Source organism: Lemur catta, chromosome 7 (genome assembly GCF_020740605.2).
Source record: "Lemur catta isolate mLemCat1 chromosome 7, mLemCat1.pri, whole genome shotgun sequence".
Lineage (NCBI taxonomy): Eukaryota > Metazoa > Chordata > Mammalia > Primates > Lemuridae > Lemur > Lemur catta.
Window position 1 is genome coordinate 59,767,354 of NC_059134.1, and position 24,035 is coordinate 59,791,388.

The 24,035-nt window shown below is 45.2% G+C and overlaps 1 protein-coding gene across 1 annotated transcript in view; it reads left to right on the forward strand.

Annotated features, from left to right (window-relative positions):
• CLPB (caseinolytic mitochondrial matrix peptidase chaperone subunit B) overlaps positions 1 to 24,035 on the forward strand; it is a 141,809-nt gene that overhangs the window by 89,980 nt on the left and 27,794 nt on the right. The window contains exon 6 of the mRNA XM_045555539.1: positions 14,765 to 14,862. Coding sequence (XP_045411495.1) covers positions 14,765 to 14,862 — 98 coding nt within the window. The remainder of the gene's footprint in view (positions 1 to 14,764; positions 14,863 to 24,035) is intronic.

A 24,035-nucleotide genomic window follows, 5' to 3' on the forward strand; every position in this document is an offset into this window, starting at 1 on the left:
AATAGTATCTCAGCCTAGTTTCAGTTTGGTTCTCTTATAAGTGAATTTGAATATCATTTCATATATTTGAAGGCCATTTTATATCTCCTTTTGTGAATTGTCTATTTGTGTCTTGCCTATTTTTCTATAGGACTTTTGGTCTTTATTTTTCTCTTGATTTTTAGAAGTTCTTTGTATATTAAGAATATTAGCTTTTTATCTAATATTTATAGAGAAAGAGCGAATATTTTCTCCTACTTTGGATTGATATGGTTTTAACACTTCCCATATAATTCTAATATATAGCTAGGATTGAGAACTACTGCGGTAGTTTAAACTGCACAAATTGGAGCTGTTTTTTGTTGTTATGTACCTGTGTGTATTTTAGAGATGGGCTCTCACTCTGTCACCCAGGCTGGAGTGCAGTGGCACAATCATAGCTCACTGCAGCCTTGAACTCCTGGGCTTAAGCAATCCTCCCACTTCAGCCTCCCAAGTCACTGGAATTACAGATGTGAGCCACCATGCTCAGCTTGGAGCTGTTTTTTGAAGAAGAATGCATATAGAGAGAAAGAGATAAGGGCTGAGGACTTGGCCTTGGGTGACACCTGTAACTTGGGATGGAAGAATAAACAGGAACTGCAAAGGGGACAAAGTTATGGATATTGTATATCACGGAAATCAAGGTAGAAAAGAATCCAAAGGAGGCGGGATTAGTCAACAGCATTGCTGCACCCGTGGAGAAGAGGAAGAAGAGGTTGCTGGATGTGGTAATGAGTTCCATAGCCCTACCTCCCAGCATGACTTCATCCATGCTCATTCAGGCTGAGGGAAGTTGCTCCTGATCTCTGGGCAGTGATTTTGTCCAGCAGAATTGCCTAAGACCATGGCAGGCCTCTCCTGACAAACAGAAATGGAAGGAATGTAAGCCCAGCTATATCATAAATGGGCCGTAATTATTCAGTCAGCAAGTATTTATTAAACTCCTACTGAGTGCCAGGCCCTGTGCTAGACACAGGGTATCACCACAAAGAGCCTGTTTTTAATCTCTGCTAGTCATTCACCACTTTGTAATAAGTTGAAGGTTTGTTTTACCCAAGTCCATTTGTTTGTTTTGTCATGCATTCTCAACTCTGGGACAAACATAGTAAAGTCCTCAGAATTCATGACAGAAAAGCACTCTTGAGAAAAATATAATCACTAGCACCAGCAAGAAGCTCTGGATCAAAATGGTCCTCTTGGAGGTTGTGGTCTATCCTTACCCTCTCCTCCTTATCTTCCTGCCACCCTTCTGCTTTTATTTTTGGTGATGGTTGCCTGGTGACTGTGGTTGGGCATAAAAGGAGCATAAACTGGAAGAGTCCTTGTTGGCAGCAGCCTCTGGTTTTTAAAAAAAGCGACAGTTTTTGAGGGAGATGAGTAATTCCTTCAGCCATGAATGGGGGCTTGAAAGCAGACATCAGATAAGTGGTTCCTATCCCCAGAACCGTAGCCTGTAACATTTGATATCATGGTTAAATTTACCCCCCACACACACTTCTGATTCTCTGCACGTGGGGAAGTATAGTTAGCAAAAATATTTCATTAGTTTCTGTTGCTGCAAGTATTCTCAAAGCCAAGTATAAATAAGGCCTCCTGTCTTCCCTGAGTTCAAATGCAAGTCTGTATATTTGAGTGTACCTGATTCCAGTGAGCCTGGCTCAACCACATAGGTTTTGGGGTTTGTTTTTTTTTTTGAGATGGAGTTTCGCTCTATCACCTGGGCTAGAGTACCATGGCGTCAGCGTAACTCACTGCAACCTCAAACTCTGGGGCTCAAGTGATTCTCCTGCCTCAGCCTCCCAAGAAGCTGGAATCACAGGCATGCGCCACCATTCCTGGCTAATTTTTCTATTTTTAGAAGAGACTGGGTCTCGCTGTTGCTCAGGCTGGTCTCGAGCTCCTGACCTCAAGCGATCTTCCTCCCTCGGCCTCCCGGAGTGCTAGGATTACAGGCGTGAGACACCGCGCCTGGCCAACCACTACTTTAATGTGCTGATACTTCTCATCCGAGCAGAAAGCTTTACTTAGCTTTGGGAGTAGAAATGTGAGTGGAAGCAACTCATTTCTTGATAACCCCCTCTTCTATGCTATAAACATTAGGCTAGGATTGGTCAACAGAAGCAACATCTGGTCAGCTCAATCCTTTGGGGTGGTTGGTGTTTCATAGACAACCCATCAAGATTGATTGGTCTCATAACTGAATTAGCCAGATGTGTGGGTGTTGTGTGCCCTTTCCTCAGCGTCCCTTCAATGTTGTTAGATGGAAGCAGACATGCGATTAGCATGTTTGAAGATGATGTGTTTTCAGTGCATGAACAAAAGCTGCTGCCTTCTGCAGAGACTGTGGCTGTGCCCCAGACGTCAGCAGTATAATTATGACTGCTAAATTCAGCCCAGACCCCAGGCTCGGCTGCCTTGGTCTCAGCTGTCATTTGCAGAAGGGGGAGGGAAGATTGCAGAAGCCTAAGGACCCAGGCTTTTTTAGTGCACTTTGAACTTTGCTTTATCCAGAGCCTTTCCCTCCCCACTGACAATTGCTCCTAGCTGCTTTGTGGTCACAGAGCCTGCTGCCAACTCTCAGTGTAGTCTGTGCTGGATTATAGGGAGAAGTGGGAGTGAGGCTAGCCTCTTGAAAGCCCGCAACTTCCAGGAAAGCCATGGAAATTTTTATTTTGGGACTTGCCCAAGATGGTAATGAGGTGAGGATCCTCACTTCAGTGCCCGTGTTGCAGACTGTTCAGAGCATTAGCCACTAACTAGAAAACCTCTACCTTAGGTTTGCATTGAGCAGGAATCCCTGGCAGGAGTTTTTGCTTTTGCCCTTTTTGGGGGTTTTTTGTTGTTGTTTTTTGTTTTGCCTAACTTTACATATGAAATATGTTTGAATATTCATTTCCATGGTTTCGTTTCTTTTTCTTTCTCTTTTTTTAAACTCTTCTACCTGCACATTGACATGATTTCATTTCTAACCACACTGATCTACATCTTTTCTTTAGAACAAACCAGGCATTTACATGTCTACAGTAGTTCTGCTGATGTTTAATATTCTGTAGACATCTCAGACTCAGTTTGTCCAAACCCAACCCTCCTCACACTTTCTTCTATATTCCCTATTTGGTGAATTGCACGGTCATCTACTGGTCAAACAAGTAAGTTATAATTAAGTCTAATGACTTCCCCACTTTCCATCAGGCCCTGTCTTTCTTAGCATATTCCCTTGAGTCCATTCTCTCCTCTGTCCCCACTATTCTAGTTCTAGCTTTATCATTCTCACCTGGACTATTATAACAGCCTTCTTGTTGGTCTTCCTACCTCATGGCTCACCTTCAAACCAACTTCTACCTCGCAAAACCCTGTGCTCCCCTACTTAAAAACCTTCAGCAGTTCCCCAGATGTCTAACCCAGCATGCTGTTACTCTTCAGTCCACCATGAATCTGCCACCCTGTCTCCAAGAAGGGATAGGGGTGATGGTTTGCTTCAGGATTGGCATCAACCTGATGGGCCTGCCAGGAGGATGCCTGCAACCAAGTGGGCCTGGGAGACAATAACTGTCTCTGCCATCGGCCCACTGAACTGTTCACTCCCTAGCATAGAGTCTTTCCTGCCTCCAAAACTGGCTTCATTCGCTTTTCTCTGCCTGGAATGCCCTTTCCCCACTTTTCCACTTATCAAACTCCTACTTAGTCTTCAAGATCCAACTCATTTATATCTCTTCTATGTAACTTTGCCTCATTTGCCCACATGAAGTGAATCACTTCTCACTCTGTTCCCCCACGGCAATTTTAGGAGACTATTTTTTTTTGTTTTGAAGATTACAATTGAAGCTTCAAAAGACAGAGTTTAACATGTATCTCTTCCTCGCACACCCTCTTCCCCTTGCTTCTCTGATGCTGCTGCCAGTAGCCGTGGCCAGGTCTCTAACCTGGGAAAGCCACCCAATCTCCCTTCTGTCTACTAAGGAGGTAGGGTAGCCAGCTCCCTGCTCAACACCCCATCTCTACACATATATCACAGGTGACACCCACTGCAGGAAAGAATGCTTAGTAATGATAATTGTAGGAAAAATAACAATAGCTATCATTTATTAAGGTTTTACTGTGTACCAAGCTCTGGACTAAGGCTTTTATCTCTTTTAATACTTAAAATAACTCTGCAAGGTAGCTACTCTTATTACCTACATTTTCCATATGCATAAACAAGGGTACCAGCCTGTTAAGTAACTTGTCCAAGGTCCACCACTAATAAGTGGCAGAGCCATTTTGGTATATCTGTGATTATGATATCATAAGTAGAATTCCAATGTATGTACCCAGAGCTCTATATAGGGTCTTCCCTGTCCTCTACAGGGTCTGGCATAAAAAAGTTTCTCTGGAATATTGGTTGGTTGAATGAATGAATGAATGTTCTTCCCATTGAACTCACCTTTAGGCTTAAGAGGGACTGGCTGAATGTCTGTCTATAGCTTATGCCAAAAGGTATGGATTTTGTCTCATCTCCTAATGCCCAGCTGTACACAGACATGTTCCCTCCCACTCAGTAACAAACTGCCTGGAACTCTTTCCTGGCTCATATTTACAAGAGAATGTGATAAATTCCGTATTGATCCCTCCTGTTCCACTGTAAATTTTGCAAAAGATGATTAAATAGAGCAATAGAGTCTGCAGGCATTGTGGCTCAATATGTTGTGGACTGGTGTATCGACCTCCTCCATCCAAAGGCAGCCAGCCCCTATCCCTGCTGCCCCAGACCAGTAATTAAAATCCTGTGAGACTGGGATTTAAAATCCAATCATATCCCTGAATCAAGCCTTCTAGCCTCCCCATGTGACGAGTGCAATAAGGTAACGGCAGGAGCATGTTTATGTCTGTGCTGAAACAGTCCCCATAGGGTGGGTAAGAAATGGAGAGTTGGGTAGCCCTGCTGGCTAAATCACTTCACCCTGACACCACAGCCACTTGTAAGACAATCTGTAGGTACATAAACAAGTCCCAGCCAAAGACCAAAACTCAAAGTATAAGAGCAAAATATCATGCACAAAAATTTACAAATTCTGTTTCACTATACACTTCTATTCCCACAGCTAGCAGTTGGTTTAAGCAAGTGATTTGGCCTTGATTAAATGATTTCAGGCCTTTAGTAACCAAATACATGTTTAAATTTGCATTTCCACAGGAACTCTTTGACTTAATCTAAACTGGAGCCAGCCTTCCCTGAGGCCTGTAATCGGCACAAGATACTATTGAAATAAACTTTTCCATCTCCCCTGCAAAAGATCAGGAGCTCCTTAAGAATGGAAACAGTGTCTTCTTATCTGTCTTTGTATCCTTAGCACCTAGCACAGTGCCAAACACATGAAGACTCTCAAAAAGTATCTTTGAATGAATAAATAAGTACAAGTTAACAATTAATCTTAAAAAAAATATCTGTAAACCTATGTGTAGGTAGCAAACCTACTAAGTCATTGTCCATTCAGTGCCTGAACATTTCCAGTGCTGGGGAACTCAGTTGTTCCTGAGGCTGTGCATATTCCATCTTCGTATTTTTGGATAGTTAAAAATTCAGCCAAAATCTGCTTCCAAGGGTCTTAATATTACCCTTGCGTTCATGTAGAATCAATCTAATCCCAATTCTACATGATGGCCCTTCAAATATCTGAAAATGGCAGGCTTGTTCTCCTGAGCTATCTTTTCTCCAGCCTAAACCTCCAGTTCCTTAAACCATATTTCTTACATGGCTTCTAAATGCTTTCCTATCTCAGTCAGATTTCCCAGAACAATCTTCACTTTGTCTCTCTTCCAAAACCTGGGACTTCCCATTTGTCTCCATTAATTTTCGTTTCATTTGTTTTAGCTCTTAATGTCAATCTTCATCAGGTGTATTTGGGACCCTTCCCACCCTAATTACATCTGCACATACGATGAGTAGCCCATCCCTGTGATATCCATGTCAGAGATAAACATGCAGAACAGGACCAAGTCTATTTGCTGCCACTGGAACCTTCCTTCGAGTTCACCTCTGATTCAGCAGTGACCTCACCCCCTTGGGTCTAGTTAGTCTATTAGTCACTTGCTAACATTCCATATGATACTGGCATCCAGCCCACATTTCTCCATCGTGATCACAGAGGTGTCCTGAGACATCCATCAAATGTCTGATGAAGTGCACACATTTACCTTTACTGTACCTGATTGGGCAAACATAATCCTGATAAAGAAAGGAAAGGACCAGGCATGATGGCTCACACCTGTAATCTCAGCACTTTGGAAGGTCGAGGTGAGGGGATCGCTTGAACCCAAGAGTTTGACACCAGCCTGAGCAACATAGCGAGACCCATCTCTACACAAAAAAAAAAAAAAAATTTTTTTTTTTCTTTTTTTTTTTTTGAGACATTTCACTCTGTCACCTGAGCTAGAGTGCCGTGGTATTAGCCTAGCTCATAGCAACCTCAAACTCCTGGGCTAAAGTGATCCTTCTGCCTCAGCCTCCCAAGTAGCTGGGACTACAGGCACACATCACCACACCCGGCTAATTTTTTCTATTTTTAGTAGAAATGGGGTCCTGCTCTTGCTCAGGCTGGTCTCGAACTCCTGACCTCAAGCAATCCTCCCACCTTGGCTTCCCATAGTACTAGGATTATAGTCGTGAGCCACTGCACCCAGCCTTCTGCAAAAAAATTTTTACAAATTATCCAGGCATGGTGGCACACCTTTGTAGTCCCAGCTACTTGGGAGACTGAGGCAGGGGGATCACTCAAGCTCAGGAGTTTGAGGTTGCAGTGAGCTATGATGATGCCACTGCACTCTACCCTGGGCAACAGGGCAAGACCCTGTCTCTGGAAAAAAGAAAAAAAAAGAAAGAAAGAAAGGAAAGGAGGTTAGTCTGGCATGACTTGGCTTCTGTGCACCCACCCTGAAGCCAAATGATCATCACCATTTCCTTTTCTAGGCACTCACAAAGCATCACTTAATAATACATCTGATTCTAGAGACAAGACATATATGTGAAAAGTTTGTGATCAGAGTGCTCTAGTCATTCAAAGGAGGAAGTGATCTGCAGGATAGAGTGGTCTGGAAAAGCTTCTGGGCAGGGGAAATGGAGCTAGGCCTCGCAGAACATAGGGTCAGAGTGGTGGGCAAAGAGGAGTTTGGCAACACTGAAGAGAGCAGCGGCAGCCCAGTGTGGGCCAGTCTTTCCAAGCAGTGCTGGGGAAGTACAAGCGAGGCAGTGACAGTAGGGGCGGAAAGAGCCCAGGACTAGCAGGCCTGGGTTCTAGCTCCCACTCTCCCACTCAGTCTCTGTGACCTCGGGTTCTACCCTTCCCTTACTCAGGATTCTCCACTTCTCCATTATTTTCTTCTTTAGTGCGTAGTGCAACATCTTCTGTTCTGCAGCTGATACTGTGGTTTCCCATCTCAGCTACAGTGTGGGACTCCCTTGTATTGGGGGAGAGGGAGGAGATCATCACCCTCATCTCCTCACCTCTCCCCCAACACTCACCATACTCTATTGTCACTGTTTCTATCCCTGTCTGTCTGCCACCAGTCTGGGTTCTACCTGAGGGCAGGAATATGTCTGATTCCACCGTGTGCCTAGCCCTTGGCCCAGAGTCAATGCTCAGCAGATTTTAATGGAATGGCTGGATCCAGCCATGAGGCAATAGCTCTCTGTTCCCTGAACTTCAGAGATCTGCCTCCCTGAAGGCAAGGGATCCCATCTGACTGTATCCATCAAGGGATTAGGACTTCTGTATGACCTTCAGGGAGGTCAGTTAATATGGAGGACCATTCACCTGGCCCCCAGACAAGGGAGCCCTGAATGAGAGGAAAGGGAGCCCTATTTTGTACCCTTTCTACAAAGCTGTTTATTCCAAACCTGCCTGTAAAAACTCCCTTCTTTGCTTTGGAGTATCTGAACACACTCGAAGGGAGGAAGAAAGATGATTTTTCTTTCTTTTTGAGTCATCAGGCCTTTGCAAGATACCTCTTTGTCGTGGAAAACCAGACCTGGCTTCTTTTTCTAAAAAAAACTTTTTATTATGTAAAATTTCAAACATATACAAAACAGAGAACAGTATAATAAATACCCATGTTAAATCCCAACTTTACTGTTTATCTGCAGTATGACTGTGGGCAAATTATTTCAGCTCTCTGAGCCTCTATTTTCTCAAAGACTCTTTGTATGATGAATAATTCAGACACTATATATAAAGGCCTCATACCCAACAAATGTTAACCTGTCTCCTCCTCTTGCTCTTCTGCCAGACTCAGTTAAGTCATCTGTAAAATGGAAAAAATAATACCCCTCCTGCTTTCTTTACCAAGTTGTTAAGAATTAAATCCATGTCAGCACAGGGTATGACACGTAATAAGTGCCCGGAAATATTCTTGGTTACAGGGGAGGCACATCTGCAAGTGTGCGTGTTTGCGTGTATACAGATGTCAAGCAGTATTTGGCGTGGTTTATGGAAAAAGTTAAGGATGAGGTATCAAGAGACCAACGCTCTCTTCCCAGGTACAGACCAGCTATGAAAATGCCAGGCCCAGGGCTAGGAAAGGAAGTGAGTAGGGAGGACAACAGGAGCCCAGAAGGCAGAACACTGATCTCTAGAAGAGGAGGGAACTGGGCCTCAAAGGATGGGCAGGATCATCCGGGAGATGAGGGTTGGGGTTCCAGGACTGAGGAGCAGCCCAGACAACCGAGCAGGGATGAACACAGAGACAAGGACGGTGCACAGCTTCTCGGATGTGGTTGTCCTGTCTCTCTCTGAATGCTTCCTTGATGGGGAGCTCACAACCAAAAAGAATAGATTGGTCCACATTGGCATCTCGATCATGGGAAAGTTTTCCTTTATATTCGACAAGAACTTAGAATTAGAGATAGTAAACAGACTACTGAAATAGTGAAGATCAGGATGAAGGTGGTGAAGCAGCGAGCAGCAAAAAGGAAAAGGAAGAGTGAATGTAAGTATGGTTACAAAGACTATCATACACCTGTACAATCTTTTTTTAATCATTTTCAAACTTTCCATCTTATTTAGTCCTCACAAAACCCTTAGAGATAGACAGGGTGGCAGTCGTTACCACCAGAGCAGTGAAGCAGGTGCCCTGGATCACACAGCCAGGGATGACAACCTCTCACCCCCACTGTGCTCTTCCAGAAAAAAGGGGTGAGTCGTGGAAGCCGCAGTGTGATTGAATCGCGTCACAAGAAGGGCAGTATGCTGACAGAACTGGGTGGGTGGGGGGAGCATGTCAATATTATTGATAATGATGGCCTAACACATTTGTATAGAGCATTTACTGTTGATTTTTCTTTAGGCCTTTTTATACACATTATCTTCTTTTATATTCACAGAGGGCCAGGATAGAATAGTGCTAAGGGAGGAGAGAACTACAAGCCTCCTCTATGCCCCACGCCCCAGTTTGTAAACTTTTCCCACCAGCACAGAGAAGATCTGAATCCTACCCCCCACCCTAATTTCAGCATTCTCCCTAGGAAGGGCAAGTGGACCTCTTTCCAATCCCTTCCTTCCCACTTCCCACTTATAGAACACAGAGGGTATTGGGGGCTGACCTGACCTGTTCTGGTACCCAGGCCTCAGAGACCCATCTGGGACCAGCAAAGAAGCTAGGGACTTTGGCCTATAGGAACAAGGGACATGGTTATGCACTTGCTATCAAAAAGGCTCTCCTGAGGCAGAAAGAACAGCCATGTTCTCTGTGGCCTCAGAAGATAGCACCTCTAGAGAATCTAGTTCATTCACCTGGTAAATATTATTGAGCACCTCTCCTATGCTGGGTAGCAAGGATGTGGCAGTGTGTGAGACCTGGTCCCTGACTTCTGAGAACTCTCTTGGGTGGAGACAGACTTTAATTCAGAGTGATCAGTGCAATAAGATGGAAGCAGAAGGGCCTATGGGAGCACAAAGAATGGTACCAAACCTGGCATGGGAGGGAACAAGGAAGGCTTCCTAGAGGAGAAATCTGAACTGAGTCTTAAAAGATGAGCAGGTGTTTGCAGGAAGACCAGGATAGAAGTGGGGTTGGTGAGAGAGGCTGGGGCTCACATAAGAAGGATTGTCCTCAGTTAAATGGGGGAAACCCCTTGGAGAACCATGAGCTTGGTACTGGGTACTGGGGACATGCAGGGGAGCCAGGGTGACCACCTGTTTCACATGTAGTAGAGAGAAGTATCTTCTCAGGGAATTAGAAGAGCTCACCATTAAGGTCCTTTTCTATTAATACTTGGAGAGTCAATGATTGTGTCAAATCAAAGGCAGGTGCTGAACCAGAGGAGCGCAGTGGGCTCCCTCAGCACCCGTGGGCTAGGCCTTCTCTCCCACCAACACCATTTCCCCTGCCTTACACTGCTCTGGGTGAAGAGACCCCTGCCAGCCACAGTGGCACAGCCAGCACCAGCCCCATGACCACCCACCCCCCACACTACTTTCCTGGCCAAGCCCTATTGACAGATCCCCCAGAATCTGAAGGAATTCAAGACAAATGGTTAAGAGGATGGAGTTAATAAAATTTGAAAAATTGAGGCCTGTCACTCCACTAAACTTTTTTCAATACCACTGACAGAAACATATTTCCCCAATGAGTGACCTTCCACAGTTGTAGCGGGCAGGCGCAGCCGCAGCAGTGCTGCCAGGAAGCCAGTCTGCTATTTATCAAATATTATAAGCTGGGACAAACTAATCTGGAGCAGGGAGAGGAGGGGAGGGGTCCTGCACCACACTGCCTGGGGTGCTCCAGGTGTTTGCCCCAGCCCCAGACAGCCAGTGGGAGGTGACGGATGGCCTGCGATTAGCACTCCCCACCTCCATCCAGCACTCTCACTTGCTCCCAGAGGCCTGGCCCTCTAGACCAGCTGCTTGGCCCGGAGGGGCCCTGGGTGGGAGGCAAGGGGAGGTCAGGCCAGGGCACGGGCCATCCTGATGCCCCCGGAGAGGGCAGGCGGGTGAGGCCCAACGTGGTTATTTATTGGAGCGTAATGGTTTGTGGCCGTTGGTCGTGGAGGTGAAATCGATCAGTAGTAGAAGTCAGGTTCTATCAATTATTACAGCAATTAGTCAAGTCAGAGCGAGGGTGTGGGGCTGGGGGACTAATATTAGATGGACATTATCCATGGTGCCCCTGCCTCAGCTTTCCCAAAATGGGGGCAGATGTGCTGCCCTGAGGCTCCGGAACCTTGGGGAGCCTTCCCCCTGGAGTGGTTGGGTGGGGCCTGACCCGAGAGCTTCCTGGGCTGGAGACAGGCCCAACACTACTTTAAAAGGAGCCCCTGTGCTAGCTGGCCCAGGTGCAGAGATGTCCTACCTGTCCCCATCCCATCCTTTATGAGAAGTGACATGACTCCTACTAGAAATTACTCAGTGGCCAATGTTTATGGCACACATTTTTCATTCTGTAAGCAAATATAGATCACTGACAGCACTTGTTTGAAGAGGCTAATCTCACCCACTGTTCTTTCTTCCACTGTCTTCCTCTCTCACCTTCTCCTCCCTCTGCCTCCTCTCTCTCATTTCTTTCTCTCTTCCTATCCATTTCTCCTGTCTTCGCTGCTCTTTTCTTTCCCTTCCAGAGGTCTCTCCCAAATCCCTCCTTCTACTCCAGCCCATATCTAGTGACAGAGCTCCCCTCAAGGCTGCCTAAGAAAGGAGAGGCCTTTCCTCTGCTTAATTGTGCCTCCATTTCTGCCCCAGCTACGCTACAGGAGCTTTGCAGGGAGGAGAAGACCCTGTCTGCCACTGGCTCCTCAGCCCTTGCAAAGCCCCTCAGTGCTGAGTGCCACAGAAAACAGGGGTGGGCCAGGAAGGCTGGGACACGTGAACAGCCCCTGAGCACTCTCTTCCTTCCTAAGCCCCTCACAGTGTTGTCTATCTTTCTGTCCCTGTTTGAGCACCCTGATCACACAGCCTGTGTTACAGTTGTATGCCTATCTCTTGTCTGTGTAGTTCCTAGAGACCTGGATTGTGCTAGACTTGAACTCTAGGTAGCACCTAATCTTAAAGACAGGAAGAGGAGCCTGCAAAGGAGAGAGAGAAGAAATGGTCACAGGAGTGGGAGGAAAACCTGAAAAGCAGTTTTACAGAACTCAAAGGAGACAGTGGCCAAGGTATCAGTTGCTACAGAATGGTCAAAAATATAAAGAAGAAAACCATTCGCTGGCTTTGCCAACCCCCCATCATCCTGCATACAGAGCCCTAAAGATAGAAAGTGCCCGGTAAGCCAACAGAATTGAACGAAAGAATGAGGCTCCAACTGAGCCTCTGAGGACTTGCCCACTAGTTGGGAAGACAGCAAACACCCTCCTTACCAAGGAGGTTGCACTGTGTCCTGTAACCAGTGAAAGGCCACTGAAGGATTTCTCAGCAGGGGTGTATTGTGGCCACCCTGGTGAGTGTGGAGAATCAGGAAAACCTGGGGGTGGTTTCAACTCCTGGTTCAAGCAAATAAAGCTGCTTTGTGACCTTGAGCTAGTTATTTCACTTCTCTGAGCCCAGTTTCCGTGTCTGTAGCTTGGGGATTTTACCTCCTATCCCTCAAAGTAGATGTGAAGATTAAATGATAAAATGTACAGAAAGTACAGAGCACAGTGCCTGGCTCAGAGTAAGTGCTCAGTAAATACCAGCACTGTTATTATTATATCATGACTCCTAGGTAGGTATCTGCGCAAGAAACATGAAAACATACATCTACACAAAGACTTGTGCATGAATGTTCATAGCAGCACCATTGATAACAGCCAAAAGGGGGAAATAGCTTCAATGTCCATCAGCTGTTAGATGGATAAACAAAATGTAGTGTGTCCACAGAATGGAATATTATTCAGCCATGCTATAACATGCATGAATCTTAAAACATGCTAAAGAAGTCAGACACAAAAGGCAACATATTATACAATTCCACTTATATGAAATATCCAGAATAGGCAAATCCACAGAGACAGAAAGTAAACTAATGGTTGCCATGGTTGAGAGAGGTAGGGGGCGGAAATAGAGAGTGTCTAGTAATAGCTATGGGGTCCCTTTTCTGGGGCATGAAAATGTTCTGGAATTAGATAATAGTGATGGTTGCACAACCTTGTGAGTGTATTTTAAACCACTGAATTGTATACTTTAAAAGGTTTAATTTTATGGTGTGTGAATTATATCTTAATAAAAAATAATATATATCAACATTTTATACTGAATTCCTGTTAGAAAATAGGATTGTGTAAAAAAGTATTCTCTTTTTTCCTTATCGATGATGTTTCCCTTGCTTAGATTGTACTTCCTACACTCTGCCCCTGCTCCCTCCTCCTCCCACACCTGTGTAGAGGTTTAGCCTCTTCTTCTGCAGCCTAGGCAGACAGCCACACATAAATGCTTAATAAATGTTTACTATTATTGATAAGTTTATAGGGTCTTTTCAGAAGTAGAGACCTTCAATAGGAACAGTTTTGTATCGTAATATAAATGTTTCTACAGACTTGATTGAGAAACTGATTTTTACTATCAGTCAGCACACAGTGGTTAGACACCCACCCTCAGCCAGGCACTGTGCTGAATGGGTCCTGAGCCAGCCCATTATATTCTATGTCAGGGACTGAGTATTAACCCTTCTTTACTTCAGGCAATACTTCCTTGCAAGAAAGGAGCTCAAGAAATACTAGGTAATTATTACCTTATATTTCAATGTTTCATTGAACATGTATTTATTGAGCATCTGCTGTGTACAAAGCATAGCTTTCTTCTTCTTATTTCTGTCTTGCTGCCTTGAGAAGAGTGCCTTTTGGCCAGGGCCAGATCTGATTCTTTTCTGTCCTCAGGCTCCATTTATCCAAGATTTGTCAAACTGAATGGAATGTATGGCCTTTGAAGAAGAGAGTGAGGTGCTCAGACCAGGGGTTTGGGAAGGACATTCTGACAGCTCAGAGGGTCAGAGTAGCCTTTCCTCCATAGCTGCCAAGCTTTGCACAAAGTAGATACTTTCTACAGGCTTATCAGTTGCCAGCACTTAGAGAGAAGGTAGATACGTGGCCCCCAGCTAACCTCTTTGTGTTCTACTCAAGTTCTTTGTCCATAAATCACAGGAACTAATGATTAGAGGAAATGCCTACCCACATACCCACACTTACCAACAGCTAGAGTGGCATAGCCAGGTTGCTGGTGATGCCCACACCCTTCCAGAGGACTCAGCTGACTCTAGCAAACAGGAAATGTCCAGAGGTAAGAGAGCATTAAAGGAGAGAGAGGAGAAGAGAACAGAAGAAGGGGGACCTTTTAATTGTTATTTGGGACATTCTCTGTTTAGAAACGAGCCTTTTTATACGGCTTCATGAATATGAATGTTTGTATGCAAATATGTTGGAAAATGTGGACATTCTGATGACTGTATGTATGAATTTGTGTGTTTAAATGTATTTATGTTGGAGTGTATGAATCTCTATATTTTGTTAGCATGTTCAGCTGTGTGTATTTTTGTATGTGTTATGCATCTATGTGTATGTAGTATGTTAATGAACGTGTGTATAGACACGTAGGAACCCTGATACTCTGACATCTTTGTCAGAGAGGACTAAGAATTCTCCTCACAGAATAGCTTGATGTGTTTTTTCCATCATTCTACGATTTCTTACGTGTGCATGGGCATTCTTCACATAGACATTGGAGCCCCAAGCCACCTCCAAGGGAAGGCTGAGCTCCCACTGACTGCTCATAGAGCCTCTGACCATTTATCCATCTCTTCTTGCCAGGAGCCAACCCCCTGCAGAGGAATGAAATGGGACACACACCCTTGGATTATGCCCGAGAAGGCGAGGTGATGAAGCTTCTGAGGACTTCAGAGGCTAAGGTAAGTCTCAGAGAAAGGAGGAGGCCGGTGGGTACTCCATGCATCATTTAATCTTTCACTCATTAAATTATGTCAGGTTCCACACCAAAGGCCACTTCTCCTTAGGTGATTATTGTCTGTTTAAATACAAATCCAGCCCTTAGTCTCATCAAGAATGAGAAGCTGCCCCTGTCATGACCAGGGAGAGGCCTGGGCCACTTGTGGCTTCTGAGGATTAACCTTTAAATTAAATTTTTGAGGTGATGGGCCTCCCAGCTTGTTTTTAGAGGAGGAGGCTAGCCAGACAAAATCTTTAGCCCAAGTAGTGTTTCTCCTAATCCTCATGTATTCTACAGCCTCATCAAACAATCTTTTCCCACCACCACTCCTTCTAGAAACATTCCTCAGCCCTCCCCTCCACTATACTTCAAAGAGCCCGGTATAGAGTCTGAGCCAAAAAATTCCATCTTAATTCAGTCTTCTCAACCAAACTTTTGAACTCCTTGAAAACAAGGCTAAGTCTTCTGTCTCTCCCAGCCACAGATCTGTAACTCAGAAACTACTGGACAGCATCTAAGAACTAGAAATATAAATCTCAGAGCTGGCAGGGACCTTAGAAATCAAGTTCAGTGATGGGAAATCTTATGAAAGCATAAACAAATAAATCAGAGGAAAATTGAACTATTCTGGTAGAAGGGGAGATGGACCAGAGCGCTGCCCATGTGGCCCACCCTTCCCTCCTGTGGGAGCCTCTGAGAGGGCTTTCCTGTGGGCACAAGTTTTAAATCTCTGAAACCTAAATCAACTGACTCGTTTTCCCCCTGAAGTAACTGGAGCCCAGAGCTATGATGTGGCTTGCCTTTAGTCCCAGAGTGAGTTAGCATCAAAGCTGAAGCTAATAGGCTTGACCACAAGGTCATGTAGTAGGTTCAGTGGCAGGACTGACTAGAAGGTGCAGCCACCTGGTTTCTGACTTTCACTCTTGAGCTCTTTCCAGCATCATGGAGTCTCTTGGCCACAAGTAGGCTGAGGTGCCTTGAGATGATTCAATGTGGCAGGTCCCACCTAGTGGCAAGTATTCTCCCTGCCTTGAGTCAGAGCACTTAGCTCACTGGACTGAGACAGAGGAGAGACAGGTTCTGATCCCAGTTTCACCACTCACTGCCCACATGACCTTCCCTACACTGAAGCTCAGTTTTCCTCTGTGGCGTGAAAACATCGGACTCAATGGTTTCTAAGGTTCTGTTCAATGCATGGTTGTCTGTGTATCAGTCAAGATTGTGCTATTTTAACAACACAAAATTTCAACGGTTTGAAACAACAAATTTATTTTTGCCGCATGCTGCAACAATGAGGTTGGTGGTGGGGGGCAGGCTCTGTTCATCCTAGGCACCCAGGGATCCCAGACGGGCAGAGCAGCCGCCTGCTGGAATGTTGCTGGTTGCTTGCCAGAGGGAAAAGCATGCTCTGAAGGGTCTTCCATCTACAGCTGAATGCTCAGCCTAGAAGGAGGACCCTTCACTTCCACTCACAACTCATTGGCCAGAACTAATTCCATGTTCTCACTGAATCACAAGGATATTAATCCTAGATGGGAGAACTGGAAATGCTTGGTAATCAGCATTAACTATACTGAGTTTGCCTCCCTGGTATCCTTTGTAATGGTCTTGCAACAGTTTCCTCCAGAGGAGGGAAGGAGTTAGTAAGGGTGACTAGCTTTCTACAGTCCATCCCAAGCGGCCCTTAGGACCAGAAAGAGCTACTAAATTCCAGAGGGACTGCAAGTGCTTCCCTTCCTTTGTTTAAATGTCCACTCCTAGGAGCAGCCCTGGAAGTCTGGTCAGCTTCTCTGAGAGCCTTAAAGAAACCCCTCAACACTGTTTCAGATAACCTTGGGGACAGTACCCCTGTCATCTTCTCCCCTTTCAAGCCCAATTGCTGTCCCCTGAGTGACAATTGTTGGACCTAGCCAAGAATACCCATGGTTTGTCAGGTGGTATGACAAGGTAGGCACTGGTCTGGCCAATGTGAAGCAAAGGAACAGGCCTCTTAGTGCCAGCACAGAGGGAAATGTCAGGCCTACTGGGGGACCCTTAACAAAATTTGGCTACCCAAGGGAAGTGGCCTGATATTGGCCACATTATTACAAGGCTAATGTCCAGGGTAAACAAAAGGTGGTTGCAGTCCCTGTGCCAGTCAGCCCCTTCTGGAGCATGGAGGGCAATTATGGACACCACATTCTAAGTAGACGTTGAGCTCTTAGAGTCTGTGCAGAGGAGGGCAGCAGAGTGGCAAGAGGAACTATGCCATGAGAAAAAGCTGAAGGCAATAGGTGCATCTGTCTGAAGAAGAGAGACTGTATTTAGGCACAGGAACAGCTCTGGGTGAGAGGGAATAAAATTCACTCATTGGCAAAGCTAGAACAGAGCCAGGCTTACTGGGTGGCAGCTTCAGGAAGGAGCTCCCTAACACAGCCATCCCACACTGGAAGGGCTGACTTCAGAGGATAGATGACTACTTAGAGCCAGCCTAGAGAGTCCATAGCCTCTCAACTGGAAGACCATTTCATATGTTTTCATCTCTGTGCTTGATCCCTCCATCCTGTCTGGACTTTCTCCATCCTGAATATCCAAGTGTCCACTGAGTATCTCCACCTTAATTGCTCCGCTGTCCCATCAGATTCCACTGTGAATCACCCTCAGCTCTCCCTAAATGTCGGCAGCACTGGCTGTCTCTCAGTTGTTCAGCATCTACTTGGTCACCCATTATTTCTTCTCTGCCCTTTTTCTCCAAGCTGTAAAAAACAACCTCTTCAAAATTGTGAGGCAGGCTTTTGTGGGAAGAACACTGTTTTAGACCTGAGTTCTGTCTCCCTCTGCCAGTAAGTGAGAGGCAGCTGCCTCTGTCTGTGTTCAGGCCCTGCATCTGTAACATAATGACTCAGGCCTGGAGGGTGCTGAGGCTCCAGCCTGAGGCCTCATCTCCTGGCTCTTTGTCTAGACATGGGCCACTGCCCTCTGGTCTTGTCTGGCTCCCCTTCTGTCCATCCAGCCAGCCCTCTGCCACCCCGCTCAGCCTCTTCCACCTTCATCTACCACTCCCCAGTCAAATTATGCTCATTATAGAAAATTTGTGAGTATTAAAGTCATATGTCTCATTATAGAAGATTTTGGAGATACAGAAAAGTAAAATGAAGAGAATTAAATAATGTAGTACATATTTATGAATGACATCTATATGCCAGGCTCTGGGCTCAATGGGAAGAAGATGAGTAAAACACTCCAGGAGCTCACTGTCTGACAAGGAGATAGGCAAGTGAACTGTGACAGCACTCAGTCATCAGTGGTGTGACTTACCAAGGAAGGCTTCCTGGAAGAGTTGACAACTGAGATGAATTTCTGGTAAAAGCATTCTAGCCCACTACCTACACATAACCACTATTAATACTTTTATTTATAATAATAGTAGGTATCATTTATCAAATGTATCTAGGCACTGTGCCAGGTGCTCTAATACATATTTTTTCTAATCCTATAACAAATCAATGAAGCATTTCTTTTTTTTTTTTTTTTTTTTGAGACAGAGTCTCACTTTGTTGCCCTGGCTAGAGTGAGTGCCGTGGCGTCAGCCTAGCTCACAGCAACCTCAAACTCCTGGGCTCAAGCAATCCTTCTGCCTCAGCCTCCCGAGTAGCTGGAACTACAGGCATGCGCCACCATGCCCGGCTAATTTTTTTCTATATAGATTTTTAGCTGTCCAGATCATTTCTTTCTATTTTTAGTAGAGACGAGGTCTCGCTCTTCCTCAGGCTGCTCTCAAACTCCTGAGCTCAAACAATCCGCCCACCTGCCTCGGCCTCCCAGAGTGCTAGGATTACAGGCGTGAGCCACCGTACCCGGCCAATGAAACATTTCTTATTACCCCTATTTCACAGATAGGAAAACTGAAGCTACAAGAAAGCAAGCAGGTGACTTACAGAAAATCAAGTTGTTACAAGTGACTATTAGGATTCGAATCAGAATTTTCCTCTTATAGTACTGTGGTAGCCTTTTCTGGACTGCATCTATGTATATTTATATAGATGGCCTTTTTTTGACCTGGTTGATAGTCTACTGTATATACCAGGGGGTCTTTGGCTGGCAGCCATGTTTTATGTAGCCAACCCAGAGTTTTTAAAAAATGTGAACTTAATGCCTTGGGGATTGGGAACATGCACTCACCAGCCACAGGGCGCCCCCATTCCCTATTGTATTATGTCCTTGGTTGTCCGGCATTTGTTTTTCCTACTTGGCTCTGAAGGTATTAATGATCCTATTGGCTCTGAAGGAGTTATGATTTGTTCTATATCTGGAATCTGCTTTTTTTTCACTTAATATTATTGGTGATTTTCCCATTTTAAAATTATCCATAAGCCTAATTTTTATTTCATTCTGCCCTTTAAAATGTATCGTTTACATCACCTTAAGTAGCCTGATTGATTTTCTCCTCAGTGCTGGTTTCCTCGGTTCTCTCGGCGTTCTCTGTGCCGAAGCTTCTTTAGGCACCCCTGAGAAGATCCAGAGGTGGATGAGGCCCAGCCCAACCCCTCAGGTTGCCATCTGGCTGCAGGAGAGGCAGGCGCTCTGAGCTCTGATACCTGCAGCGCGGCTGTCTTAGGAAGGTCCGCACGGATTTGGTCAGGGCTCCGAGAAAGCATGGATTGTCTCCTGGTAGAATGAGGGACAGGCTTCATAGATGAAGTAGCCTGTGGTCTCACTTTGAAGGATTTCAATGGATGGAGAGTTTAATACTTAAAGCTGAGACCATTTTCATGTCTTAACTAAGAGAAGAAGGAGAGGTAGAAATATATCTCTGTGCACATGATAGCAGATAAAACAAAAATATGGGGAGCTATCCCATGATGAATATTCAGCTGAGGGGGACGCGCTCGTGCCAGCTCTCATCTCCACTCCCGATCCTTACTCCACTGAGACTCACGAGGAATTTATTGCTCATTTTAATCACACCCAAAGAATGCATCGGCAGGAATATTAGGCAGATAGGCCTATCCTATATATTTTATTTGCATATCCCAGTGACAGGATCACAAGCACATTTCCTATCTCCATATTTTTTCATTTGCTTCAGGGGTAGCTGGGGATCTGATGCTCCCTTGGGCCCACACTCCAGTCCGAAAGCCTGGGCCCTCTCGTGAAGGCTGAGCAAAGCCTTCCAGGAGAGGAGGGGTGGGACACACAGGAGGGTAGGAGGGTTTCTTCTTCCTCCCCCTGCCTTGCTCTCATTACAGGTTCTGGCTTACCTCGCGCCTGGCCCCATGTGGCTTACTACGGGCCAGACACAGTACTAAGCGCTTTATCTTTTTTTTTTTTTTCAACTTTTTGAAAACCTTTTATTGAAATATACTTGTATAAGGTATACATATCAGTAATGTACAGCTCACAGTGTTTTCACAAACTAAACACACCTGATCAAGAAATAGAAATAGGCTGGGCACAGTGGCTCATGCCTATAATTCTAGCACTCTGGGAGGCTGAGGCGGGAGGATCTGTTGAGGTTAGGAATTCAAGACCAGCCGGAGCAAGAGTGAGACCCCATCTCTACTAAAAATAGAAAGGAATTAGCCAGGTGTGGTGGCATTCGCCTGTAGTCCCAGCTACTCAGGAGGCTGAGGCAGGAGGCTTACTGGAGCCCAGGAGTTTGAGATTGCAGTGAGCTATGATGATGCCACTACACTCTAGCTGGGGCAACAGAGCGAGACACTGTCTCAAAAAAAAAAGCAGAAATAGAAATAGCAGCGCTCAGAAGCCAGCCTCATGCTCCCTTCCAGTCACTGCCTAGCCCCAAGGGCAGGCATTATGCTAATTTTTTTAACTTTTATTTTTGCATAATTTCAGAAACAGTACAATGAATTCCTGTGAACCCTTCACTCAGATTGCCAACTGTTAACATTTTGTCACACTTGCTTTATTATTTATCTGTATAAATAATATATAAAGATAGATAATTTTTTCTGAATCATTTGAGAGTAAGTTATACATACACAGGATGTCCCTTTATCACTAAATACTTGTATGTATTTCCTGTAAAACAGGAACATTTTCTTATATAACCTCAGTACAATCATCAAAATCAGGGCATTAATATTGATATTAACTAATCTACAGATGTTTCAGATTTCTCCAGTTGTCTCAATAGTTCTCCTTACAAGAAAAGAAAATTCCAGATCCCAAGTTGTATTTGGTTGTTATATCTCTTTTTTTTTTTTTTTTTGAGACAGAGTCTCGCTGTGTTGCCCGCGCTAGAGTGAGTGCCGTGGCATCGGCCTAGCTCACAGCAACCTCAAACTCCTGGGCTTAAGCGATCCTACTGCCTCAGCCTCCCGAGTAGCTGGGACTACAGGCGTGCACCACCATGCCCGGCTAATTTTTTCTATATATATTTTTTAGTTAGCCAGATAATTTCTTTCTATTTTTAGTAGAGACAGGGTCTTGCTCTTGCTTAGGCTGGTCTCGAACTCCTGACCTCGAGCAATCCACCCGCCTCGGCCTCCCAGAGTGCTAGGATTATAGGCGTGAGCCACCGCACCCAGCCTTGGTTGTTATATCTCTTTAGTCTTCTTTAATCTGGAAGAGTCACTCAGTCTTTTCTTGACTCTCTTGATCTTGACTTGACATTTTAGCAAGTACAGGCCAGTTATTTTGTAGAATATCCTCAATTTGGGTTTGTCTCATGTTTCCTTATGATTCAACTCAGGTTATGCATTTCTGGCAAGAACACCCTCTGGGATTTATTTTCAGTAAATTCATTAGGTACCCCTGTACCAGAAGTAGGAGTAGAAAATTTGTGTTTTAAGTCTCATCTCCCTAAATAGACTCTGAACTCCCTGAAGACAGGGAACAAGGCTTATCTCCATATGGACAATGCAGGCTCTGAAGTCAGGCAAGGGTTAGTGTTCCATCTCTATTATTTGCTGCCAGTGGAACCTTGCTTGAACTTACTTAATCTCTGTACTATCATCCTTACAGAGCTGTGAGGATTAAAACAGCCGATCCCAAATCAGGCAAGACCCGTCAGTGGATGCTAAAACTACTGAGCTGAAGTTTGAGGAGTGAGAGGATATTTACATTGTGTCAAAGTTTCTCCCCACAAGATACGTATTAATTAAAAAGGGAAAAATGGTAGTGGAGAAACCTGGCAGACACCAGCTTAACCAAGTGATCAAAGTTATGAGATAATCCACATCTTATGCCCTGATTTGATGCACCGAGAACAACACAAACACATTTTCTCACTTTAGCCAGTCTTTGCCCCTCTTAACTTTTCTCACCAGTCTTGTCTCTGGATCAATCCAGCTATTTGCAGAGAAATGACATGATCAGATTTACATGTTAAAAATATGGCTGTAGCAGCAAAAGGAGGGTGGACTGGAAGAGAGGAGAATGGAATCTGGGATGCTGACCTAGTAGTTATCACGTGCAGTGGGGCTGACCTGCTTTGTGTCCAGCCTTCCTCTACAGGGATGTGTACTTTATGGGCTAGTTTAAGAGACTTTCGAGTCCTTGAGTGCCTCTCTCCTCCCATGATCTCATGTTACCATCTGCTCTGCATCCCCTAGACTTGTTTGCTGGACCCCTGGGCTCCTCTCTTACCATTCTTCACTCCAGGTTTTCTGCATTGTCCCTCCACCCCAGTCTCATCTTTTTTACCCTCATGCCCTATGTCGACCTCCCTACCCAGTCCTCTCTGTCATCCTGTTTCAGGGTCCTGACTATGACATGAGTTGGGGTCTGAATCAGGAAGACAGCAATATGGGATATATCTAATGCTGTCTGTGAGCAGCAGGTGAACTCTGTAGGGCTAACCTCCCCATGACAGGCAAACTGCAGCCTGGCCTCTCTTCTCTCCCCTCCTCCATACCTACCTTCCCACTGTTGCCCAGAGTCTTATTCTGCCTGCCCACCCCCCCCCTACCCCAGCTGCCTCTCAGTGAACACCCTGCCAGGTTCACTGTCAGACCTGTCCCCTGAGAGATGCCCAACAGTCGGGATGCCTGCCACACCCCTTCTCCTGGATCCCTCCCCCGCAGAGCCACTCAGCCCAGCCACCCACCTCTGAGCAGAGTGAGCCCAGCTAGGCTTCGCCTCGGCCTCCCAGCCCTTTCCTGTAAATGCACTCACAGCCAGGAGGGGTGCCATATTAAATCAAGACTGATGGAAACCAGTGGCTGTGATTATCCAGGCAAGATGCAGCATGGGAAGCTGGTCGCTGCCGGCTCCAGGTGAGGGCTTCTGAAGTTAATTGCGTGTGGCTTTTATTAAGAAGATACTCACTCCCCCACTCCTGTTCTCCTGGGTGGCTCCTTCACAGTGCCTCTCTCAGTCCAGCACCCTCTGCTTCTGCAGGCTAAGTTACCTGCCTCATTTTTTCTAGTGGAACCCCATCAAAGCAGAGCCTTGAACTTAGTCCTGTAATCTTCTTCTGCATCTTTTCAAAGAGACAGGAACAATAGTAGCCTATATTTATGGAAGCCTTACCAAACTCCTCTCCCTCAAATAGAATGTACAAATCAAGTATTTACTTCTCTAGTTTCCTTCACTGGCTACCCTTTCACAAGGCTGGGCACATGGCTCATGCCTTAAAAAATCAGTCATTCATTCAACACATTTTTTAGGATAAACTCTGTGCTAAGCATTGGGAAAACAGCATGAAGCAGTAACAAACATGGTTTAATCCCAGTGTCCTGTACATTTTTATCAAGAAGACTGATTTTCAGAAGTTTTTCTAAATTAGCATAGGTATTTAGGGCTTCAGACTAGGGAGAACCAGAATGTGCTCAGAGATTTAGGCCACAGTGTGAACTCCTCTTAAGACCATCTAGAAAGCTCCTGAGAAACCAGCCAGTTCATGGTGTAACCTTCCCCAACCCACCCTTATCACCTCCATAGAAGTCAAGGACTCTTTCCTTTTGCCCAAGAAAATAACAGGAATACTAGACACCTAGAATCATGACACTGAAGAAGAGTTATAGGAAGTATATATGTTTCCATGGAGAAGACTTAGGAGAGCCACAATGTTCATACCCAAATCAACAAAGTGGAAGGAAAAGTCATGTTAGGCTCTGCCTGGGATGAAAGGAAAAGGCATGTTCTGTGAGGCCCCACAGATCAATGGATGGAAAGGACCTAGAGGCAGAA